This window comes from Perna viridis, chromosome 8 (assembly GCF_037379345.1).
Source record: "Perna viridis isolate PV_CMFRI_1.1 ecotype Kerala chromosome 8, ASM3737934v1, whole genome shotgun sequence".
NCBI lineage: Eukaryota > Metazoa > Mollusca > Bivalvia > Mytilida > Mytilidae > Perna > Perna viridis.
Window position 1 is genome coordinate 2640414 of NC_142452.1, and position 24518 is coordinate 2664931.

Sequence of the window (24518 nt, forward strand, 5' to 3'; positions counted from 1 at the left end):
TTTGTTGCTTTGTATGTATTATTTTAGTCACTTAATGTTCATTGTTGTGTATGTCCGTTGTCCACGTTTGGTCTTTGTCCCTGGATTACTTTCTTTTGATTTCCGTCAGAACGTTGGGTCCTTAATTACTTCTGGTACGAGTTCGAGTACGGGCTATACATTTTATACCATCCCTTCGACTTTGCGCATGCCTAGTTCACAAATTCCAAAATGGAGGATTCGCGTCCGTTGCGACGGAATACTATCCACTAAACTTCACATTATTTACAGACAAAAAAACCTTTTAAAGCAGTTAAATTAAGGAAGACAATTATGATGTATGTAAAAACGTGTTACATATGATCAAGGGCGTCAATGTTCGCTTTATGTTCGTATTGTTGAGGTCACGTTGTTATGCTAAAATGTTTTTTTTTTTTTTTTTTTGCATTACCATGTACCGTTTTATCCAATCAGTATTTCAACTAACGTTCTTTGTTTTATGTCAGCATCCATGATTACAGCATTTTGTTTCAAGAATTCTAACATCACACTTTTTATGCCATGAGATCGACCATCTCGGTACTGTAGTCTGTAGTCCAAACAAAAAAAAACTAGCATTCATTAACATTGTACTTACTGTCTTATGCGTCAAATCATGACACCTGAATAGACCATCTTTGTTGTACTCAGTTGAGAACTCTGCTGGGTAAATGTAACACCTTCCCAAAAAACTAGAGTGGTATCTTTCTGTCTGAATGAACTGAAAAAGTTCTTGCGTCCCATCACTCAAGTAATCAACCAAATTTATGGGATTGTGTTGCATGTACATGTACCTCTTGGAAGTGCCAACTGAACCTGCAGAGAAAATTAGCTTAGAGATGCAATCTAGGCCAATTTTAAACATTTTCTTTTGAGTTTTGAAGCAATGTTCTAGCTGCTATTTAATGGTGCATGTTTTCTTGGGTCAATGAGTATACTGCTTTAACCTCTTTCTGGTGCATAACTAGTGTATTATTAAAATCCCTTTTTGAATGGAACTGATTGCACATGCTATAGTCAGAGGTTTTTGATGCTGAAACCTGCTTGTTTATTCAAAACAATAACAAAAGTTAAATTGCTGGCATTCCAGGTAATTTTCAAGTTTTAAGCTCAACATAGAATATTTCCAGTTATTCCAAAACCTCTGTATGCAATATTGTTTAATCCCTATCTGAAATGTTAAAAATACACATGGAACCAATCAATTTATATCGATTTGTTGTCTGCCATTTGCAAAGCTTCCCAAACAACAATCACATGACCAAAATACATGTACAGTATGTCATCTGTCAATGGAAAAAAACTATGGAAAGCCTGATCAACAAAAAATGAACATTTTCTGAGGATTTTACAAGTTAAATATTATACATTTCTATCCTCATCTTAAAAATATTTTACTTAGGAAAAATCAATGGAAATGAATAAATGATATGCAATATTTAATGATAGGAAAATTCATAATGGACCAAATTAAGCTAATTTGGGATATTTTTTATTTCCGTAATGAAGAAAAAAAATGTGACCCTGATGCTTTGAAATCTGCCTTCATGCATTATTTTAATAATATTTGCATTTTCTGACAAAAATTCCAAAAACTGAAAATTTTAATTATTTTTTTTGTGTGACAGTCTTTTTGTGAAATTTATTTAAGCTGTTCAAATGTGTAAATGATTTAATTTTCAAAGTTAGAATCGATTCAATTGAATAATTAGTTGCACAAAAGAATGGGTTGTAAAAATTTTTTTAAATATTTGGAAATTAATAGATTAGCAAGTTTTAATAATCTAATGATAGACTTCATCCTGCAGTATATCAATTTCAGTCAAGTAATTATTTTAGTAGAAATTGAAATAAGATAAACATCATTTTGAAAAAAATTGCCTTTAAAAACAAAGTGTTTAAATTCCCACGTATAAATATTTATCTTTTAAAAAAAAGAAGATTATATATAGTCATTTTTGCCCAATACCATATTTTCATCAATAAATCAAATACTAGCATATTATTATTTAAATAGTGTAATTGTATTGTATCCCATATGGCTCCTCATACTATTTTAATATCTGCATCGGAAGTAGGGTTCGACGACAATAATAATGGCGTATAGTTGACATCTGATTTTCATTCATTAGTTGAATAATTAAACAAAGACAAGAATATGACATAATATACAGGTGTCGCGCTTGGCTTCACCAATGTCGCAATTTGCGATTTTTTATTTTATCTGGCGACAAAAATAACCAATTGGCGATTTTCTTGGCGCCTAAGTTTTGTATAACAAAATTGACAGGAAGACCATGACCAATTTACGACTAAAGGCAATTAACGGTAATTAGACCAGACGACCGTGACTGACAACATCCTCATGGGAGGTGTCAATCAAATGTAAATATATTATTGAGCCAATCAAAACTCTCATCTGGTTAAAGGTAAACACATATGGTTATGTGGACATGGCTACGTACAAGCTTCAAAACCCTGTCTAACCATGGGATACATTCAGAAAAAGACTAAAAACAGAATAAATTAAATCCAATTAACAACGATTATCCCATCAGGAAGTATCTAAATACTTAGAAATTAAAGAACTGATGAAAGAAAATAGATGACATTTGTTTACACTTTGGCCATGTGACTTTTTGGCTGGAAAATAGGTAAACAAATGGAATGGGGATTCCCGAAATCTAATTAAGGAAATACTATTCTGATACCAAGATAATTAAACAGGGACACAATTAATGATCCATGGTACAAAATGTAGTTTGTTAGAATTTTATCACGAAAAAAAAAAAAAAGAATCCAGTTTGTTAAATTACAAAAAAAAATCAAATTATATTGTAAGATAAATTAAACCATGAAGGACAAAGGTGAAAATGCTTTGAAATCAGGGACTATGTGAGAAAAGTAATAAAGTCCTTGATTGAAATAAAATACCTGTTTCTGGAGTAGTCCTTCATTATTTTATGCATATGAAAGTGACAGACTAGAGCTAAAAACCTGCTTCATTCATGCATCAAGAGTGAATTTTGTGTACATGTATGTGATGAATGGAGAGGTTATTTTGATGAATTGACAAAGATAATTCATCAGTGGTCTTAATAAGTATAATTTTTTTTTGCCCCCCCTGGCTCTAATTTCTGAAAATTGGCGACGTAAAATGGTAGCTTGCGATTTTTTTGGCGACAGAATTTTGGAAGCCAGAGCAGCCCCTGAATATACAGAATTGGAAAGTAAAATTTTCGATTTTTTTTATATAAATAACATTAGCATTTTCTGGCCATATCAGTAACTGGATCAGACGATTAACATTTTAACCACTGTAATTGGGATAGCCCAGTATTGTTCTCGCTGGCAAGTAATTCTTGCTTGCAGATTTTACATCCTCTCATTTGAAACAAGTTTAAAATTTAAGGAAAAATGTCTGACAGAGTGCTGATATTTCACTCTCTAAAATGAGCTATCATTCAACAATTTTCATTGTCATTTTAATGTAACTATGACTAAAGATAGTTTAAAACACAATGCACAAGACAAGTCCAGATGTTTTTTAAATTAATTATACTAGTACTCAAAATGTATGAAGTCATGCCATGAATTTGAAAATCAGATCTGTAACCGGAACAGAAGCATGAATTTAGACTTTTTAAAAGAAACTGGTTTTCCAGTTGTGCTGACTTACAAACATTGTAGAAGTGATTCAGTAAGCAACCAGTCTAATCAAAACAACAAAAGCATGTCACTATTCAGTGCATGTGAGTGGCTTCCAAATTATGTAATTTCCCATAATGATTTGCAGCATTTCATGTTTCTGACACTACATATACATGCATATTCATGTAGGATCTTACTAATGCTTGGTCTCTGTAATGAAAACTGGACATCTTCAAGAATGAACTGATTCAGAAACTGTATTGCATTCTGGGATTGCTATTGTTCGTGACTATCCTCATTGGTCAAAATCTACTTTAAAGAGTTAGCTGTGATGGCGCAACGTTGTTCACTAGGATAGCAGTTGAATTCCTGAATTGGTCCATTACACCATTTTTACTCACCAATATTGATGTTTAAATGTTTTTTTTTTTACAAAAAATATTACTGCATATCATTGTCCGTTAGTTTGTCACATGACTTGTAACTTCTGATATCTCAAAATCCGCTGATTAAAGCCAAAACTGCTTCATCATTAAGTGTTTCCACTGCATGTGATAGTTTTGTGATTATTTTTGACACAATTTCTTCCATTAAAAACATCAATTTTTTACATCTGAATAAGTGAAATGCTATCAATGTTTTTCTTTTTTTTTTTTTTTTTATATAACCCTGTGGTATGCTCATCACTAAAGATATGTTGATTAATTCCCATATTGCCTTTTATACTGTTGCATGTCTTACTGCCTGAATATTGCATGTGCCCATTGGTGGTTATTTTAAAAAGAAAAAAAATAATTTTACTTTTTTAGGTAGTAGAGTATGTAAGGTGCAAGTCGCTTAGAGGAAAAATCATCATCATTTTTCAATGGCTGTTGCTCAAGACTCACTTTACTATAGGTAATACTTAATGTATTTAATTAGATATACTGGGTACTTGCATATATTAACCAAATTTCATTTAAATTAGATAAAAAATGGGGTTGAAGCCACTGGTAAATGGTTCCCTTCCTGAGAAATACTTTACGTTCGAGAAAGTGGGAAACTTTAAGAGGAATGGGATAAAAAGTTAATTTCTTTTCATGAAAATTAGTCAATTCTGGTGATTTTTGGCTCACCTGGACTGAACATAAAATGAAAAATGACCATGACCAATATCATTAACATGTATTAACATATCAAATTACAAACTTGAAATATCAAAACTGATAAATTACTATGGCTGTGGTTTAAAGACCTTTGAAGCATGTCAGATAGGAATTTTCATTTTACCACAAGTTTGATAGTAAATGTTACTTCGATAAACATATAACCGACATCATAGATGTATGACAGTTATTCTTTATCCAGTTTACTGAAGTCACAAGAGAATTTGCACCATAACAGTCGCCATTTTTATAAACATCTGTTTATAAATATAAATCACATGGTGCACACTAAATTTCAAATGTGCACCACACACATTGAGGTTATTTCAAATAGACCAAAAATATGATAGTCATTCCTTATAATTTAGTGGTAGTACTTGTATCAAAATTTGAATGTAGATCATTAAAAAAGGTTGATGATGTCACAGTCCCATTGCAAAATTTGGTCTTTGAGATGATGGACACAATTTCATATCCAATCAGAAAGCATTTTACTTCTGAAATAAGTTACTTTGAATTTATTCTCATAGATTTTGTGTTTGCTGAATTGATATAAAGGCCCACTTTTTGCAGTTGTTTCAAGGCTGGATGTAATTTTGGTCTTGTGAATCTTGAAGATGATGTGAAAGCTGGCAAATATGGTTGTCAAAATAAAGATCTTCCATTAATGATGGCTGTAACCTAGAGTAAATGACAAATTACCATGACATATATCATTAACAATCAAACCTGTGGTAAAATGACAAATCACCATGGCCTAGATCATTTACTATCAAACCTGTGGTGAAATGGCAAATCACCATGGCCAAGATCATTTACTATCAAACCTGTGGTGAAATGGCAAATTACCATGAACATCATTATATACAATCAAACCAGTGGTAAATGACAAATCACCATGGCCAACATCATTTACTATCAAACCTGTGGTAAAATGGCAAATTACATTGTACCATGACCATCATTATTTACAATCAAACCAGTGGTAAATGACAAATCGCTGTGGCAAAAATCATTTACTATCAAAGCTGTGGGAAAAAGACAAATCACCATGGCCATCATCATTTACTATCAAGCTTGTGGTAAAATAACAAATCACAATGGCCAACATCATTTACAATCAAACCTGTTGTAAAATGTCAAATCACCATGGCCATCATCATTTACTATCAAACCTGTGGTAAAATGACAAATCATCATGACCAACATCATTTACTATCAAAGCTGTGGTAAAATGACAAATCGTCATGACCAACATCATTTACTATCAAAGCTGTGGTAAAATGATAAATCACCATGGCCATCATCATTTACTATCAATGCTGTGGTAAAATGACAAATTACCATGACCATCATTATTTACAATCAAACCAGTGGTAAATGACAAATCACCATAGCCAACATCATTTACTATCAAGGTGATGATAAACATACATACTCATAGATAACTTTTTTTACATGTGTAGATGCTTCAGATGTTTGTTTCATTGTTTCTATCATGTTGAATATCAGATACATATGGAATTATATGTTCAAGACCAGTATGGTTAAAAGATGTTTTTGTGCTTTTGAAAATACATGAAATCATACGAAAACTCATTTTTATATATGAAGTCCTACTAAAAACATAAAAATACCATATGCTGTTTATTTAACAGTTTTTCATGAATAAATTTGTCAGTCAAAAAATACTTTTTTTCAGAAATATACCTGTATATAAACATATGAAGAATATTTATTGCAATTTTGCCTGTGTAGTAATGTTGTTAAAGCACAGAATGTTTTGGCATGTTGTTTTGTTTTTTTACCCTAGACTTGTATTATTATATTTTTATATGACTAATAGTCATTAAATACTTAGCTGATAATAACATACAAAGAGCTCTTTTGCTAAGTATTCTTTCATGTTGAAGGTTACAGAGCATGAGTTCCAGTCTACAAGGACGCCCTGAAAGTGCCCTTGGGGCACGAGGGGTGCAAATTACAGAATTCAAAGAATCAAAGATAAACCCGGAGCCCATTGTTTTAGAAGATAGTGAAATTTTGATGGAACAATATTTATCTCCTGGTAAATTGGTATGTATAACTTTTCATTACTTTACCCAATTGGCATGAAATACATTTACTTATAACTTTGGGGACCTTACCTCTAGTGTACAAATTATATATTCAGTGTGTCAGACTAGTACAAAGTATGACTTGGGAGACCTGACCTCTAGTTGTATACAAATTATCTACTCAGACTAGTACAAAAACGGCTCCATTAAATTGAACATTTTCACCCTGAAATGCATGAATTATCTGCTAAAGTACATTTAACTGTTAAAGTCAAATATACCTTTTACCTAAAATCTGCCTGTACTGAACACAAAAGGGGTTGGTCAGACAGATTTCTCTATACCAAAAAGATAATCTTTTTATTAGTACTTTTTCTATAGTCTAAAAAAAGCTTAGATTTTCTGAATTTTAAATTTACCATGTTTTTTTTTCATTTTTTAAGCCAGATTCATAAGTGATCTAGTATTTTTAACATCTCAGCAACATTTTTTTTTCTTATGATTCCAGAAAGCTTTAACAGGAATACAGAACCTTGAAGATGTTAGGAGTTTGGAATTGAAAGTTGACACCACAGATACAAGTTTAGGGAACTTTGGATCATTGTTACCATGTTTATCACAACTTAAATTATCTAATAGTTGTATACCTTACATCAGGTGGGTAATTAAGAAATAAATCATGAGATATCCATTTTATCATTGTTGTACCATGAGCTGGCCATTTATATTGCATTCTTTTACCCTGGGTGATAGCTGAAGGTTAAGTAATGACAAAAATGGCCTGCCCAATACTCAGGAAACAGCAAAAATGCCGGTCATTGACCCACAAATTTTGCAAGTGACGGATGACCATTTTCCAATATCAAACATAAAAATTGTCAACCCTAATAAGTTTCAGTCTGCATGGTTTAATTAGTGTATAAACATCACACGACCACACAACAATCCATTACAATGGCAAATTATTTATATCACACAGTCCCATGATTTCTAGTGGTCCAAAAAGTAGATTAAAAGACCAAATAAAAGAGAATAAAAGATAATAGTTATGATAAAGCCATGAAATATTCAACCCTTAATAATTATCTTATTTAATATTTGTGTTTCTAGGACCCTTCAGACTTATGGGACAGAAGTAATGTTCAAATTACTGTAGGATATATTTTAACAGTCTATTATAATTTAAATAGGGATTTAGGATCATCATTACGGACAGTGCAGATATTATGGATGTCACGATGTGGCCTGTTAGAGTTAGATGGAATTTCTTCAATGATCAGTCTAACAGAAGTTTATTTATCTTACAATGAAATCAGTGATATGAGTCCTGTCAGTATGCTGGAGAACCTACAGATATTAGATATGGAAGGGTAAGGAGAGCTTTGTCATTCCATTGTCATGCTGGTATACCAATGTTTATATTATGAAATTAGCAATATGAGTCCTGTCAGTATGCTGGAGAACCTGCAGGTATTAGATATGGAAGGGTAAGGAGAGGTTTGTCATTCCATTATCATGGTGGTATACCAATGTTTATCTTAAGGACAAGTTCTCAGATACATTTACAAGAACATAATAATAATTTTGGGTAGGATGTTAGTCATAATTGATGGAAACTTTCTTCCTTTTTTTTTTACCTGTGTCACCAACAATGAAGCAGGTCAAGTAGTTGCCTAATTCTGTTTGCTGTCTGTAAAAATGCTGAATCATTATTATTTTGAAGACATGTGTCTCCTATAATGACCAGATTTGACCAGTTTTCTACATTTACACGATGTTTTATATCAAATTTTTGTCTCTAGCAACATAGGGAAGGGGCATAGATATGCAGGTGTTTGTGTGCATGTGTATCTGTGTATCCATCTATCACACTCGACTTTGTGGATGAAACTCGCCAGAAACTGCTCAATGGATTTTGTTCAAACTTTGTAGGATTGTTATTCATTATTTGTAGTTTTTGCACCACCATTTTAACAGGAATTATGGAACAGTTGTTCATGTTTCACTATAGGTACACTTTGTGGACACACTGCTCTGATACTGCTGTACAGATTTTGTTCAAATTTTGTAAGATTGTTAGTCACCATATGTACTAGATCATATCCTGTTGTCATTTTGTTGGAGTTAAGGGGCTTAACTGTATCTTTTTTTTCCATTATGCACTATCCAACAAAAATGTAGGAACAGTTTTTGGACGCAACTACCGTATTTTGGTGTGTATTATGTGCACATTTTTACGTAGATATCATTTCCAGAACATGGGGGTGCGTATTATTCATCAATACATAAGAATTGGCCATGAAATTAAAGATTTCAGTACGTGAAAAGACATTGCGTAATGTAACAAACAAACCGGAAGTGAACTGTTACTGACAGAAATTTTATTTAATCATCAAATACAACTTTAAGTATTAAATTTTTAGTGATATTTTCTTCAAATCATGTTCAGATGACTTAATAACATGTTTTAAACAAAGGTTGTACAATATTTCCTTCTTATAAAGAGTAATCAAGGGAACCAAGGTTATGTAATGTAATCCAGGGACAAAGACCAGACATGGAAAACAGACATACACAACAAAGAACATAAAATAACTAAAATCATACATACAAAGTAACAAAAGCAAATGAGCAACTCGGACTCCACTAAAAACTGGGAGCATGGACCAGGTGCACCTGTAGGGTAAGCGTCTTCTGCTTTTATAGAAACACCTGCCGAGTTGCTCATAAAAAGTCAAGTCCTGGGTAGACAAACGAGGAAAGGAAAACTATGACCCATTGAATAAATCGGTTTTCATGGTGCAGATAGATACACCATAACGATCCAGGAGTTCATGATGATGACCATAAAACTTCAGTAATGATGACTTCAATCTTGTAGCAACATAACCCTGTTCCAGAAGCCTATTTGTTCGAGTTCTAGCGCAATACAAAAAGTCTGTGTAGTTTCGGCAAGCTCTGGCGTAATGTATGAGTTGTGATATGAACACTCCATACACAGGTGCCGAAGGGATGTTGCCACAGATGACAGGAAAAATGACAATTCTGAATGAAAAGTCATCACATTTGTCATAAAGTTTGGTCAATAGTTTTCCTTTACCATCGATTTCTAAGTGTAGGTCAAAATATGAGGATGACTTCACACTGTCTGTAGTATCCTTTATTTCAAGTTCTTTTGGGTAGATGCAATGTATCAAATCCCCAAAATTAGGATTGTTTAAAGATAATACGTCATCTATATAGCGGAAACTGAGATTGAAGGATCTTGCCAAACGTTATTCTTTTTTTCTGATCAGATCAGCTATAAAGTGAGCCTCATAAGAGTGAAGGAATAGGTCAGCATATAAAAGCATGGTTAGAAATTAATATGAAACAACTAAAAACCAAAAAGTAACTATTCCTTTTTTTCAAACCCTCCTTATCAAATGCTTTTACAGCTGAAAATGATTATTCTGATACTTATTTTGATTGTTTCTTACAATTTTTTTCTTAAAAGTATGTTTTTAAATGAAAAATTGTGAAATTTGAGTTACAACCAAAACCTGAAATGTCTGATTTTCCCGCCTTTCGATTTTGTTTTATAAGCCTCACATTTTCATAGGAAATTCCGCATTAAGGTAAATAAATTGACCGATCAAGTGCAAAATATCAATTTTTGTGTCTTACACAATTTTACTGCAACCTAAGTCTAAAAAACTTTTTTTCACACGTTTAGACCTTCAGAATTGCACAGTGCACTATACACACCAAAATATTGTACTCGGAAACTCCTCAACAGATTTGGTTCCAATTTGTTGGTATTGTTAGTCTCATGTGCTGTACCATACATTGTAGCTGTGTTAACACATCATGAAATAAGTTTGTCTAAGTCTAGTATGCTATTCTATTGTTTTAATATAAATTGTTCATTGAATTACCAATTTTTTAATGATATCTTTATAGTAACAATGTGGAAGATATTGGACAAGTTCAGTTCTTAGCTATGTGTACACAGTTAAACAAACTGACATTAGAAAGTAATCCTATCTGTGTGCGACCTACTCCTGATAGTGAACAGGTAGGTACTACTATTTGGTAATCATTTTTATTAACCTTTTGTTAATACAGATATCTGATGTTTTGCAATCATTACAAATATCCCATACAACCTATGAATTTTTAAAGCATATATATATCACTACAGAAAACCAAGATATGTTTTGGTTCCAAATGGTATAAAATGTCATTTTACATGTGAAAATGTGAAATTCTTTACATAAGGAATATTATGTAAATCACTGTTATCTATGTATAATATTGAATCATAATTTTATCTCCTTTGAGCCCTTTTTTAAGATCATCTTCATTATTGGTTATTGCATGAATATTGGGTAATATTGTTCTGATTTTATTTTGTACAAGTTGCAAATGCAGCAATATATTTACTTTGTACTAAATGGATAAATAATAATCACTATTTTTCATGCAATAAACTTTTTATTGAATAGTACAGTATAAAATTCTTTCTTTTTTATACACCTTTCTGTACATATAATGGTAAACCGGTGTCCATCTGTATTCACACTTACACAATAATTGAAAAATGCTGCCGCCAGTTTACGTGAATTGTTTCTGTTTATTGATTTGGGCACTCTGTTGATTTTTATTAATTTCTGCTTTTTTTTTATTTTGAGTGATGGGTATTTCCACAAAAATGGGGTGATTTTATGTTTTTGGATTATAAACTTGAAAATCCTTGCAGCAAGGTCAATGAAACTTTGGTGAACTGTTTATTTATCTTCAGGTAAGGTCTCTTTCAATTTTTGTTTTCTTTTTATTTTATAATCTAGAGTAATTGGACTTTGTTCATTAAAAAGGGGGGGGTTTACAGTTTTCTTACAGTTAATTTGATGGTACCTTAGTGTGGGTATCTACCTGCGCTCCTTGGAGCATTTTATTTTATTGTCTTACACTCATGACATTGACTGGAAGATATATTTGCACTTAAGTAATATTTATCAATTAAGTGCATTTTATAACATATTGACAGAGTAAAATATCCTTAATTGTTTAATTACATATTTATATTTATATTAAACTATTCTTAGTATTATGGCTTGAATACATGTAAAAATAGAAACACTAAGTCTGATTTGTCTCTATAAAAAAAGTACATGAAGTATTCTGATATTCACTTGACTGGTTGAGCCCATAAAAATGAAGATAGAACATTTCGTATGTAATGTTGGTCTTTATTAGTAATTTGAGCAAAATTCCTTTGATTTATATTTGCTGATAATTATCGGGTCACCAATTATCCCTGCAGAGATGCCCTTTCTGGGAAGGTAAATGAAATTATTACAAAGATAGCAGTGTTTTATTGAATGTTCCCAGTGTAATAAATTTCAATAATTCACACTGTGAAATTAATTTGGTAATTTCACTCTCGCGCTTTCTCCCACCATAACGTCACAACTTTGATATCAATCTGCCAATCGCATAATTCAAAATTCAGTTTGAAAATATGGGTCAATTATGAAGAAAATCTATATAATAAATAGGATAATTAATTGCTTATTGTGAATTACCAAAATATCATCACTCATGCTAAGAATGCTTGAGGATTTAACTCAAGTTCCACACACTCGTTAAATCTAGACGTTCTTCGGCACTCATAATAATATTTTGGTTATTCACTCTTGCCAATTAATAATAATACTATTTTTACGTTTTTCTATAACGTTGCAACGACCAGAAAATTTGTATTGCAACCATTACAGTAAACAATATTTCGTAAACATATATAAAAGAAAATTTGGTACATGTACAATAATATCACAAATCTCTTTAACATATGTCCTGAAATGGTGTAATTAATCAATATGGTATACTTTTCTCAATCCACAATGGAGATTTGCAGCATTCATTCATGTACATGTAAATTGTCTGAGAATTCTACCATTAACTGTATTTCAGGAAGACTATGATTACAGACAAGCAGTGAAGAGAGTTATACCACAACTAAGATACCTTGACGATGAATTATTAACAGAATCAGCTTCACCAACTAAGAAATCAAACGTATTTGATGATGACTGGGCCTACCTGGAGGAATTACAGAATGATCTCAATCTAAAGGAAGAATCTGATGATAATGATTCTAATAGTAAGGATCAATTGTTAGAAGGTTTTATCTAAAATGTCAAATATAGGTATTCAACAAAGCACATTGTTAACAGGGGAGTAAAGAAAAAACCACACAGAACTTAAGAGAGAAAAAATCACAAGCAACATTCACCCTTGTTGGTCTTCCAATAGAGACACTTTTATTTTCAAAATGTTCAATAAAAGGAACAAGAGATTGCCACTTAGTTAATCCAAAGAAATTGTTCTTTGATTATTACAGTCAACTCCTTTCAAATTTCTACACAAGCATTACCACCACCTGCTTAATTGATTTACTGAAGTTCTTTTCATATATTCCTAGGCATTCCAAGTAGACCAGGAAGTGCTACACTGAGACCAACAACTGGTTACCGTCCTGGTACAGTGTTGAGACCAGGAACAGGATTCAGGCCATCGACTGGTTCCAGAAGACCTGCTACAACTATTGGAGGTGCCAGACCATCCACAGCAAGACCTGCTTCTTCAGGGAATAGACAGACCACAGATGGTAGTAAAAGAGTTAAAACTCGTGTTACATCATTTTGAATCTTAATGTGAAAAATTATTTACGCATTTGTTTGTTTGTATAACAGAGTTTGCGAAAATCGCTGGTCCTGCCAGTCCTGACAGGGGGTAGGACCAGAATTTGAACCTCTTGTGCTGGTCCCATGACTGACAGCGGTTAAAAAGATTTTGTGAAGTCTAATTGCATGGGACTAGCAAATTTTCAGTGGGACTGACAAAACATTTGCCTTTGTCAGTCCTGTCTCCAACAACAGAAAAAAAGTTTTCACGAAATCTGGTATAAGTTGAGACTTACCGTATTTCATAATTTTGGTGTGTATTTATGTACGCATTGCAATTTTAAAGGTCAAAACATATGAAAACAAAATGAGGAGGAAAAGAAGTAATATTCACACTGAAATATCATGATACAATCATTAGCTACATAAATTAAATAAATTTTATTTGGAAGCAAGATAAAATTGCCACAGGTTTGTGAAATAGCTTTTAATACAAAATCAAAAGTAGGAAAAATTGAACATTTCCAGTTTTAGTTGTATCTGAAATTTTGGGATTTTTCATTTTAAACATACCTATAAAAAAAAAAATTGTTAGAAATGAAGAAAATGGTTTCAAAATACTCATTTCCAGCTGCAGAAGCATTAAATAAGGAGGGTTTGACAAAAAAAGGATTTGTTACTTTTTGGTTTTTAGTTGATTTATTTTAATCTCTGACTATGTTTTATAAGCAACCTTTGTCTGAAACATGTTATTTAGACATTTAAACATGATTTGAAGAAAATTTCATTTAAGCTTCATACTTAATGGTGTACGTGATGATTAGAAAAACTTTCTTTCAGTAACATTTCACTTCTGGATTGTTTGTTTACATTACACAATCACTTTTCTTGTATAAAAATTCTTTTTGTGGCTAATTCTTATATATTTATGCATTATGCACATCACCATGCATTTTATTTTATTGTCTCACACTCATGACATTGATTTGAAGCTAAATTTAAACTAAAGTAATATTTATCAATTAAGTGCTTTTTATGACATATTGACAGAGTAAAATCCTTAATTGTTTAATTACATATTTATAGTATCTTGACTTGAATACATGTAAAAATAGAAACAGGAAGTCTGATTTGTCTCTATAAAAAAAATATATGAAATATTCTGATATTCACTTGATTGGTTGAGCCAATAAAAATGAAGATACAACATACCATGCCCTACGAATCATTTCTATATAAAAAATGTGTGCATTATATGCAGTAAAATACAGCAGTTCTGTTTAATATGATTTTAGGCTGAGGACCAGAGCTTTTTATACTCAAATTACATTTAACTTTATTGATAAGCACTATTATCTTCTTATATGGCTGATGTCTTGACCAATGGGAACGTGCAAAAGTTCATATAACATATCATGTATATCTGTATTGAAAGGTCAAACAGTCACATTCTTAGTGCATATATCACTTCTGACAGAAAACCATTCATGTTTTGACAAAGGGATGTTGCTTAGGCTCAGTCCTTATCACAAAGTCGTACTACATGTATTTTTAAAATTTGATAAACAAAAATAACATAAAAAAGATCACTGTTTTGTTTGTTGAATCAAGCTGCTTGTATTTATGGCTGAAAATTTGACACCCAGATTAACTAATCTTTATAAGTAGAAATATATTAAGTGAATTGAAATGACACCTAGAAAGAATTACTAGTTGTGTAGGCCTATTGTAGATTTATTGCTCCTGACCTTTTTTAATGTAGGTTCATCTAATCAGACTGATGATTCTGTGAGTGACTTAACCTTGGGTAAAGTAGTCTGTGGCAATCCTTCCAAAGCTCTAATGTCCAGAAGAAAGTATAACCAACCAACTGAAGCTACTCAAGTCAAGTTATTCCCTCAGGTTTGTACTGAAGCTACATGAGTCAAGTTATTCCCTCAGGTTTGTACTGAAGCTACACAAGTCAAGTTATTCCCTCAGGTTTGTACTGAAGCTACACGAGTCAAGTTATTCCCTCAAGTTTGTACAGAAGCTACACAAGTCAAGTTATTCCCTCAGGTTTGTGCTGAAGCTACACGAGTCAAGTTTTTCCCCCAGGTAGGGAAGTTACATGTCATTATTTAAAATTAAAGTTCATAATTTCAACAGAAATCTTATATTTTGTTGAGAATTTTTATTTGGGGTTTTACTAGAAAACCACAAACAGTTATACCCAAAGAACAATATTTTATCTACAGTAGATTAAAGGGCAGTACTGACAGATATTGTGCAAAATTTTGTGGGGTGTTATGTTCAATATTTGTTAAGTCGTACTTTTCACATGTGTAAACATCACAATCAGACATCTTGATATTTTACACTGTATAACAGGGAAAATTTCAAAGACAGTTTGTCAACACATATGTAGCAACAATAGCCTAACATCATGGGAAAATTTCTACATTCTGTATGTCTATGAGAAAACAAACTATCAGAAGCCTTTATAAACATGAATAGTGTAAAAATAAACCCATTTCTGCTTAGTCTATCAGCATGCTCAATATTCACTTTTGCGAGGTAGGGCTTAGGTACAACAAAATAATTTTTATCACAGAAGTATATATTAAGCATGTTCCATTCATACTTATCAAGTAGCCCACAGTTACCTCGAAAGAGTCTATCTATCACTGATGAACATCTTAAATATTTCTTTCACTTCAGAATTCAAAATTGCAGTTTTTGCATAAAAATTCTAATGTTACAATGTTTGTTTCTAGTTTCAGCATAAAGTAGAGCACAGTTTTGACCCACCCCCTGATGATGAGAGAGATAGAGAGGATATTACTAATGAGTTAATGGAATGGAAGAAATTGCATGAAAAGTAAGATATTGGATATGTTTTTATTTTCTTTATTCACATATTTACCACTTATTAAATATGATCTATTATAAATTGAATGATGCATCTGTCACATACACTAATGAATCATGTACTCATTATACAGCATTATTTGTTTTTTATCCTACAGTGAGGTTATTTATCCTGCAATGAGGTTATTTGTTAAACGAATAAAGGTATACGGTTATTTTTTTGCTATATCCGTACATTAGCAGGTTATCGACTTTCTGGCTCCTCCCACTCACATGATCGGCAGAACTACTTTTTTCTGGTATGCGTAAATTAATCATGGCCGCCACCATAGATACGATATAAACAAATTGCGATTGCCTATCCGGTTAATCTTTTTTTTTACTGTTTTGTTTCGTTTTCACCTGAATGAAATAAAAGATTTTATGTAAACCAAATAATGATTTTGTTTGTATTTTTTTCACCGTCATATATATGGCAAATCCCAAATCTCGTTCAGATTTGATTCATTATCAGTTTGCAGACGACTTCCCCTGTCATTTCAGTCATGTCGACCTCGCAGCCAGATGTCCGTTACAATTTAACATAAACTGGTCCCCACTTAAAGAAATTGTTTGTTTGTTTGTTTGTTGGGGTTTAACATCCAAGCAGCAATATTTCAACTATATTCAGACGATGAACATGAAATTGATGATAAAATGAACATGAAATGATGATGAAATGAAAAAGGGATGGGACACAAGGACAGTGGGGTCGACAAACCCTGATTGCCACTGGAAAAAGGGAGAGGTGGGTAGGGTCAGGCAATTTAGCCTCCTGTGGTGGAGCTGTATGGTTTCTACTCCAGGAGAATACCACAGTAGGGTTCTTTAACGTGCGAGCAACGTGACATCTTTCCCAACACGGTGCACCACTATGGTTTGCGGTCAGGTTTTCTGTATTATAGCCTGACAATCCCAGCATGTAACACGCCAGGGGTACCCCATTCCAACACCTGGGGCACACATCCCAGTTGCTCTGTGGACAGAGCGCCCTAGCCCCCGGCTAGGGTACTGAGCACTATTTAGTCGCCTTTTACAACAAGCTTAGCGCTGCTGCAGGCCTATTCTTTTAACAACCTGACCTGCACGGGGCCTTAAAGAAATTGATGCATTACAATATGATAAAACTCTTCAGGAGACAAATGACCAGGAACCTGTTATGGTCTTGGATTCATTACTGCCTAAACCCCAAGATAATGAATCAGAGGAACACTACATTATAGATCTGCCCATACAACTGCCTCCTCTTCTTTAAAAATCTCAAACAAATATTTCAAATCCCAAAGAAACTAGTGCACAAATTTCACCCCTGAACTCTACTGCCATATACCAAACAGAAACAAGTCAGCTTCCACCTTCCTCACGAAATTCAAAACTTTAATGTTCTTAAAATCGACTTAACAAGATTCAAAATATTTGTATATTTGTATTTATTGTTCATTTTACTTATTTGTCTCTTGGAATTAAATAAATTTTGATACATTGCTTATTTTCTTCAAACAGCTTTGACGGATTATATGGTGCAGATTGAATTTCAATGTTTACTGAGTCATGCGCCATGCATATTAATTTTTTTCTTCGGGTATAACGATCGCGGCTCCTCAGGGGATATGCATTTTAAAATTTTATTTTAAAAATGTACAAACGCACAAAACTATTACTATAACAGGATAAAAACAATATAGGTACATTGTCGAAAATTATTGAAGATATGTGTATTCGGCTTGGAACAGGGGAAATAGCTCGGCAGAGCCTCGCATTTCCTATCTGTTCCGTCGCCTCATCACATATCTTCAATAATTGTCGACAATGTACCTATATTGTATATATACTCTTCTTCATGAGTTCCTTTATTGGTGTCTCTCAAAATACAATGACAGGTCTGGGTTTTATTTGTTTTAAAGAATTAGTATACTTATTGGTAAAGTAGGAAAACTTGACCTTTTCACAGATTTAGTGTATATATAGTACTGAATAGTAGTGATGTGCAGTGGTCATTAGAAGGGGAGACAACTCATGATTAAGTAATTTTAGATTCCATTCGTGAAATTTATGACTTTACAGAAGAATGGAGGTCATTCAAGCTGCTAGAGCTCCACAAGTCCTTGTAATAAACCATGATGACCATGATGATGCTATCAGTCTGTCAGGAGATGAAGATGAAGTTACAACAGATGAGGATGATGACTTCATGGAGGGTATCACTAGAATTGGTGAGCAAGGCTTTAGATATACATAGATTTAAATTTTATTGCATGGTCTGGTACTTCGAAGTTCATGAAAAAATATGAATATTCAGTTTAATGTTGAATCAGATAGCTGGTGATTTAACTTTGGAACATTGTTGAACTTTTCTTGTTAAAATGTGTTCAACACCCCAACAGAACTATTGACACAAATGAAATTACGGAGATTGTGTGAAGAAGCAATAGTATTTGACTGGTTATGTAGGAAGTAAAAATGGAATAAATTTACAGTAACCAAATTTTAAGTAATTAAACTTGTTTGTCCATGGTAGATTAATATATGGTATTGAGGTTTGTAACCTAGTACAGCAAAAAAAAAAGGTCTTCAATGACCTGTGAATAATTATTGGATAAAGACTCTATACACTTAGAAGTGTTTATGATCCCCTTTTAGTCTGATGTTTTTGTATTATGGCATTGCCATGTGTGACATTTCTGAATTTCTTTATCTCACGTGGCTAAAAGGGCCATGTGAGTTTTAGCCATCACTTGGCGTCCGTCATTGTCATTCACAAGTTTTCGAAACTCTTCTCCTCTGACACTACTGAACAAATTAGATTAAACTTGGTATGAATGATCCTTAAGAGTATTCTGCCTAGAACTGGTGTGGGGATTTTTTTCTGATGTCAAATATGGCGGCTGTTACTTGTGATAGACCATAAGGGTCAGACATAAATTTTTCATCAAAGAGATCTACATCTTTAAAAGTATAAGGTGTAGACAAATTCTGACGCAATAAAAGTATTCATTAAGATAAAATACAACTACATTACGAAAATGTTTTGAAATTCTGTTTTCAAAGCAATTTGGGTGCTGTCAGTTATCAACTTCCTGTTTTATGAGACTTTCACTATGTGGAATGATATAGAGAAATTTTTCATAAAAAAATGTGTGGCTCCCATTGGATGGATTTATTTCAAATTTAGTGTGTGGCTTCATATAGATGGCGCATACATTATAATTGATTTCAGTTGCTGTAGGATATCACTTCTTATAGGAGTGTTGTATGCCTAGCATAACAATGTGTGCAACTTCATGTTGTTACCTTTATAACACTGTCAGATTAAATTTAAATTATGGTTTATGTCTACAGATAGAGGAAATTCAGCAACACCACCACAGAAACCAGGCAGTGCTGGTGAAAGGAAACCAATATCTCCTCAGCTTCTCTCTGAGGAGAACTTAGAAGTAGATAGACAATATTCTGACCCTGCTATAAATCCACTTGGGCCTAGCCCTTCAATCCCTCCAATAAAAGTAGCCCCTATAAAGAGAGCCACTAGTCCATCTGTGTTGGCTCCTATACCTCCAAAGGATGAAAAGCCAGTGTCACCAGTTTTGGAAGGAAGGCCTTATCAGAAAGTCAAGACTACAAATTTATCATCATTAGTAGGCAGTTCCCTAAGGTAACATTAGTTCTTTGTTGGATGAGTTACAGCAAGTAGAACCAGTTCTACTTAAACATATAATTAGTTATCACATTATACCTAGTAAAACAATGATATTAAGAATTATGTTAGAGTTATGTTAAACATGATAATACAACATATTTTGGTAGAATATTGTTAAGAAGCAGTATTGAAAAAAGAATGTTATAATGATCTACATCTCTCTAACTCTGCATGACTACAAGAGATATGCACAGAAAATAATTTACAAATATCCGGTTTCTATATATGTGTCACAAAAGTCAATTGTGATTTCTCAGTGATAAGAATGCAATTTGCAACCTACTTTATGTTACCAACCAGGTGATAAACAAGGAATAATATACTGCTTATTTCTTGTAATCTGTAAAATATATAATCTTAAAGCAATGGGATTTGTTTGCATCTCTTTTCAGCCCTGCATTTGAGAACAGAAAACCTATAGGTGCTATAGAATCTAGTACTAAACCAGTAATACAGACACAATCACCACCAGTTATCCCCCTTCAGAGACCAGGAACAGCTAATGCCATCTTACAGCCTTCACAAATACAGCCCAGAATACGTAGACAATTACCCAAAGTTCCAGGTTTACCATCCAAACCACCTCTTCCTAGATAAACGTGTTACAGCAGATATATGGTATTTTTCTAGTCTTTCAGAGAAAAAAAACATGAATCATGGTTGAAAATCCAAACATCAAAGCTTTGTCAAGTGACATTGGCTTTTATAACATATATTCTGAGAGTACAAGCTGACATTGAAGCAGGGTGTTCCTAACTGTGATAATAAAAGACAGAGCTGACCACTACAGTACCACTGGTATTATCTATGTATTTATTCATTGAAATGAAATTGTGTGCTGCTGATGCTTTTGTGTTCACCAGAAATCATGATATGGTAGATATGTGAGATTGATAAGCTTTTGAGGTACTAGTGCAAGATGAATGCGAGTTGGAAGTGAGTAGGGACTTGATACTCCTCATTAATTACAAATACATAATGTGCTTATATGAATTGTCTTTGTTAATATCCTCACAAAATAGCTTCAAATATCTGTGATAAGATTTCTTTTTTAAGCTGTGCAGGATATAAGAATCTGAAATTTGATTTATCCTCTGTCATGTTAACCTGTACTGCCCTGTTTTTTTTTTAGGAAAAAAAAGTCATCAAGGTTTTTCTAAGATCTGATTGTAGAAAAATTAAGGTGATGAAGGGTTTGAAAAAAAAAAATACTTGAGATTTCTATGAAATTCAGCTTGGCTTTAAATCTTTCTTTGTGTCTATAAGTCTATCCTACTGTTTATAGAAATAATGCAAAAATGTACAAGTTAACTTCATAGTCTCATACATTAAAATAGTTTGATCCAATATTTCAAGTAATCATATATACTACTGGAGACATGCACAGTCTTTAGATGCTGCTGGCATGTACAAAATTTTTAGTCGTAATGAATAATGAATAAAGATAAAGCATTTTATATACTACATCAGTATTATTATAACAATTTATTTGTAGGTTTTTTTTTCTTTTTTGTTTGTTTTTATTTTACATGTTATTTAGAATCTATACAATTCAATAGTGAAATTCTTTTCTTCATTAGAGAGAATATATCTTTTAAATCCTGAAAACATATTTTCATACCTTAATAACAGGGTGGTAAATTTTATAGTAGTTATAGGGTATTATACCGAACACATTTGTCAAATTGTCTTTGTTAAGGTACCATAATGTTATGAAATAACTAAATATTGTTATTGGTACAAGGGAGTTGTTTTAAAAGAAAAAATTGTAGACCATTTAAAATGTGGACAGTATATTCATCATGACTTGTTACCATTTACCATGCTACTTTTTTATCTAAAGTCATGAACTTTGAAATACAAGTTGACACACAGGTCTTACAATGGAATGAGCAGTGTTCTTCACTATATTCTCATTATATCTTGTAGTAAAAATATGGATACCCCATTCAGTATTATTTATCACCATTATCTTAACATGCATAAGTTTAGTCATTTTATTTCTATTCAGAACTCTGTTTGATCTCACACTTTTGTAGAATTTTCATAATTTCTCAATAATAAAATAGTACATTACTACAAGTACAAGTTTCCAAGAAGCTTTTTAGTGAATTTTGAATTATTGGGAAAATTCGTTCAACTACTTGTAAATTATTTCAATATATGATCTTCAAGGTTGATGTGTTCGTCCAGTAATATGTGTTGAATACATTATTTTTGTTTTTTATTCTAAACAGCATATAGTGCTTAAACATTATATTAAAACTGTGATACCTTTAAAACAATAAACTTTGTATACAATTATTAATTATTCCTCTGAAATCATGTTCAAATATCCATTTGAAAATTAACTTTTTTTCTGATAGGAAACTTTTGCAGCTTTCAGAAGTTAATACCATTTTCTGTAGCAGAATAAGATTTGGTGTGTAAGCAGTTTGTGTAAGTTGTTGTTTTATTGTTTGAGTATTTGAAGCTTTGTCTGTCAGTGGTATATTAGAAAATGTAGTATGCAATGAACTGCTGATTTTTTTTTGTTTTTTGTTGTGTTTTTGTTATCAACCATTAGTGGAGTTTTTTTTATTAAGATTGCCATCTGTATTTAATATATTAATTTTCTATGCAGTAACATACTGACATTCATTATGTTAAACTGCCTGTTTTCTTGTATGTTGTTAGAAACAACCATGTTATTTTTGTCCAGTCAAATATTTTTGAAAATACTTTAAAAGTAGAAAACACAGAATCTGTTCTTGATTGATAGTTGATTGGGTCTGTTTTTTTTTTATTAACGGTTATAAATAGCCCATTTTTGGATAAAAATGTAGGAGTTTGTTGTACCCAACTTGAAGTAAATGTAGGTTCATCTAACTTTTGATATGACTTAATTGATTGCATTTTGGTTTCTTAAACATTCCCATTAATTAACTATGAATGATAACGGATGAATTCATGGTGGCTTTGGAATGCATTATGTAAAAGTATATGCTATAAAGAAAAATAAATGTTGAAATAAGGTAACCACAAAAACATTAAACCCAAAATCATTCATATGCCATGTATTACCATTTCCACACCAAAAATTTATCAAGTTAAAAGTGTTGACTTTTGTTAATAATAAAACAAAATATGTTCCAATACTCTAATGACTGCAGTCATACAAATTAATGGGCATTTTGTTATGTTAAAACCAGCACTTATAGGATTACTGTATAAGTGAAAATTTTCGTATAGGGGTTATTTTCGCTACATTCATGCTGAGATAATATCCACAACTCTCACGCGAATAGTTTGATTTTTGATATTAAAATTATGAGAGGTAGCTGAAGATGTGAAAATTTCCCCCATGCAAAATGTTCAACCTTCTAAAATGCAAAATATCACCCCCTGAAGATTTTCATGTTTACAGTATATTTCGTTAGACTTGTGTATTTATTTTTAAGGCAGAAAAACTATACAATTAATTCTCTAAAAGTTCGTAATTTGTTTTTGAGTTCCTGTGCCATTATATGTATTGACTTGATGAACCTTCTTGGGAAATCTGAACATTTCTTAAAGTTCTGAATTTTTATTGATTTTCAAAAGGAGAAGGAAAAACAGACACAATTATTTTTAATTAGAAAAGACATTTTCAAGTAAAATATCAATGTGGTATGATTTTAAAATTTGATTTGAATTTGTTACTTGTAACATTAACACAATGAATAATATATTTTGTTTCCATTTTCAAATTTCATGAATATATTTATTTTATCATTTCAGTTTATTGTAAATGATATTCTATACCTCTCTTACAGCCGTCCACAAACATTCCATCCTTGTAACTTAACAATTTACTTATGTGTGCAGTCACATTTTATCTTTGCATTTCTTTACTTATATTTTTATATTAAGTGAAGATGTAATCCAAATAAAATTTGAAACAAATATTGTTCTTGTCTGTTTTAAAATCATAAGCATTTATGGATTAATTGAACTCTAGGATTGATTTGAATTCATATACCAACCTGTTATTTGTAAATACTAACAGGTGCTAATAGGAACAATAACAATGATTTATTGTAACCTGTAAACTGGGCGGCCAAAATCTCAGAAAAATCTTGTTCATAATATTTTTAAAATCCCACAACTATCATTTAAATACAGAAGTGGTTTTTAACTTTTGTAGCTGCCAGACTGTACTGAAATTACTTTAAATAAGAGAACCTTATCTTGATTGTTTCATTATAATCAGATTATATCAACAAGGTATGTTAAGTACCAGTTTGTAGTTATGTAAGAATTGTTAATGCTGAGGATATCACTCCATCAATCTTGTGGGCGTGCATGTTAATAATGGAGCATTTACTTTATATCATGTAGGGCATTTCCACCCTTTGATATTCATTTAAGCATC

The 24518-nt window shown here is 32.1% G+C and overlaps 1 protein-coding gene across 1 annotated transcript; it reads left to right on the plus strand.

Moving 5' to 3' along the window:
• The first annotated feature begins 191 nt into the window (after positions 1-191).
• On the plus strand, positions 192-24049 carry LOC148608935 (uncharacterized). The gene is made up of 13 exons (XM_088596477.1): positions 192-317; positions 4479-4566; positions 6728-6890; positions 7380-7528; positions 8062-8241; positions 10814-10928; positions 12827-13016; positions 13338-13523; positions 15302-15441; positions 16296-16399; positions 18493-18641; positions 19768-20080; positions 20518-24049. The coding sequence occupies exons 2-13, from the start codon at positions 4535-4537 to the stop codon at positions 20720-20722; spliced, it is 1926 nt and encodes a 641-aa protein (XP_088452603.1). The 5' UTR covers positions 192-317; positions 4479-4534; the 3' UTR covers positions 20723-24049.
• Positions 24050-24518: the final 469 nt, after the last annotated feature.

Bases quoted from the DNA above. Each gene is read 5' to 3' on its own strand.
- LOC148608935 (XM_088596477.1), top strand. From the start codon at position 4,535: ATGGCTGTTGCTCAAGACTCACTTTACTATAG. The intron at 6,891-7,379 runs GTATGTATAACT...TTATGATTCCAG, and splicing joins ATTTATCTCCTGGTAAATTG to AAAGCTTTAACAGGAATACA. The intron at 15,442-16,295 runs GTTTGTACTGAA...GTTTGTTTCTAG, and splicing joins AAGTCAAGTTATTCCCTCAG to TTTCAGCATAAAGTAGAGCA.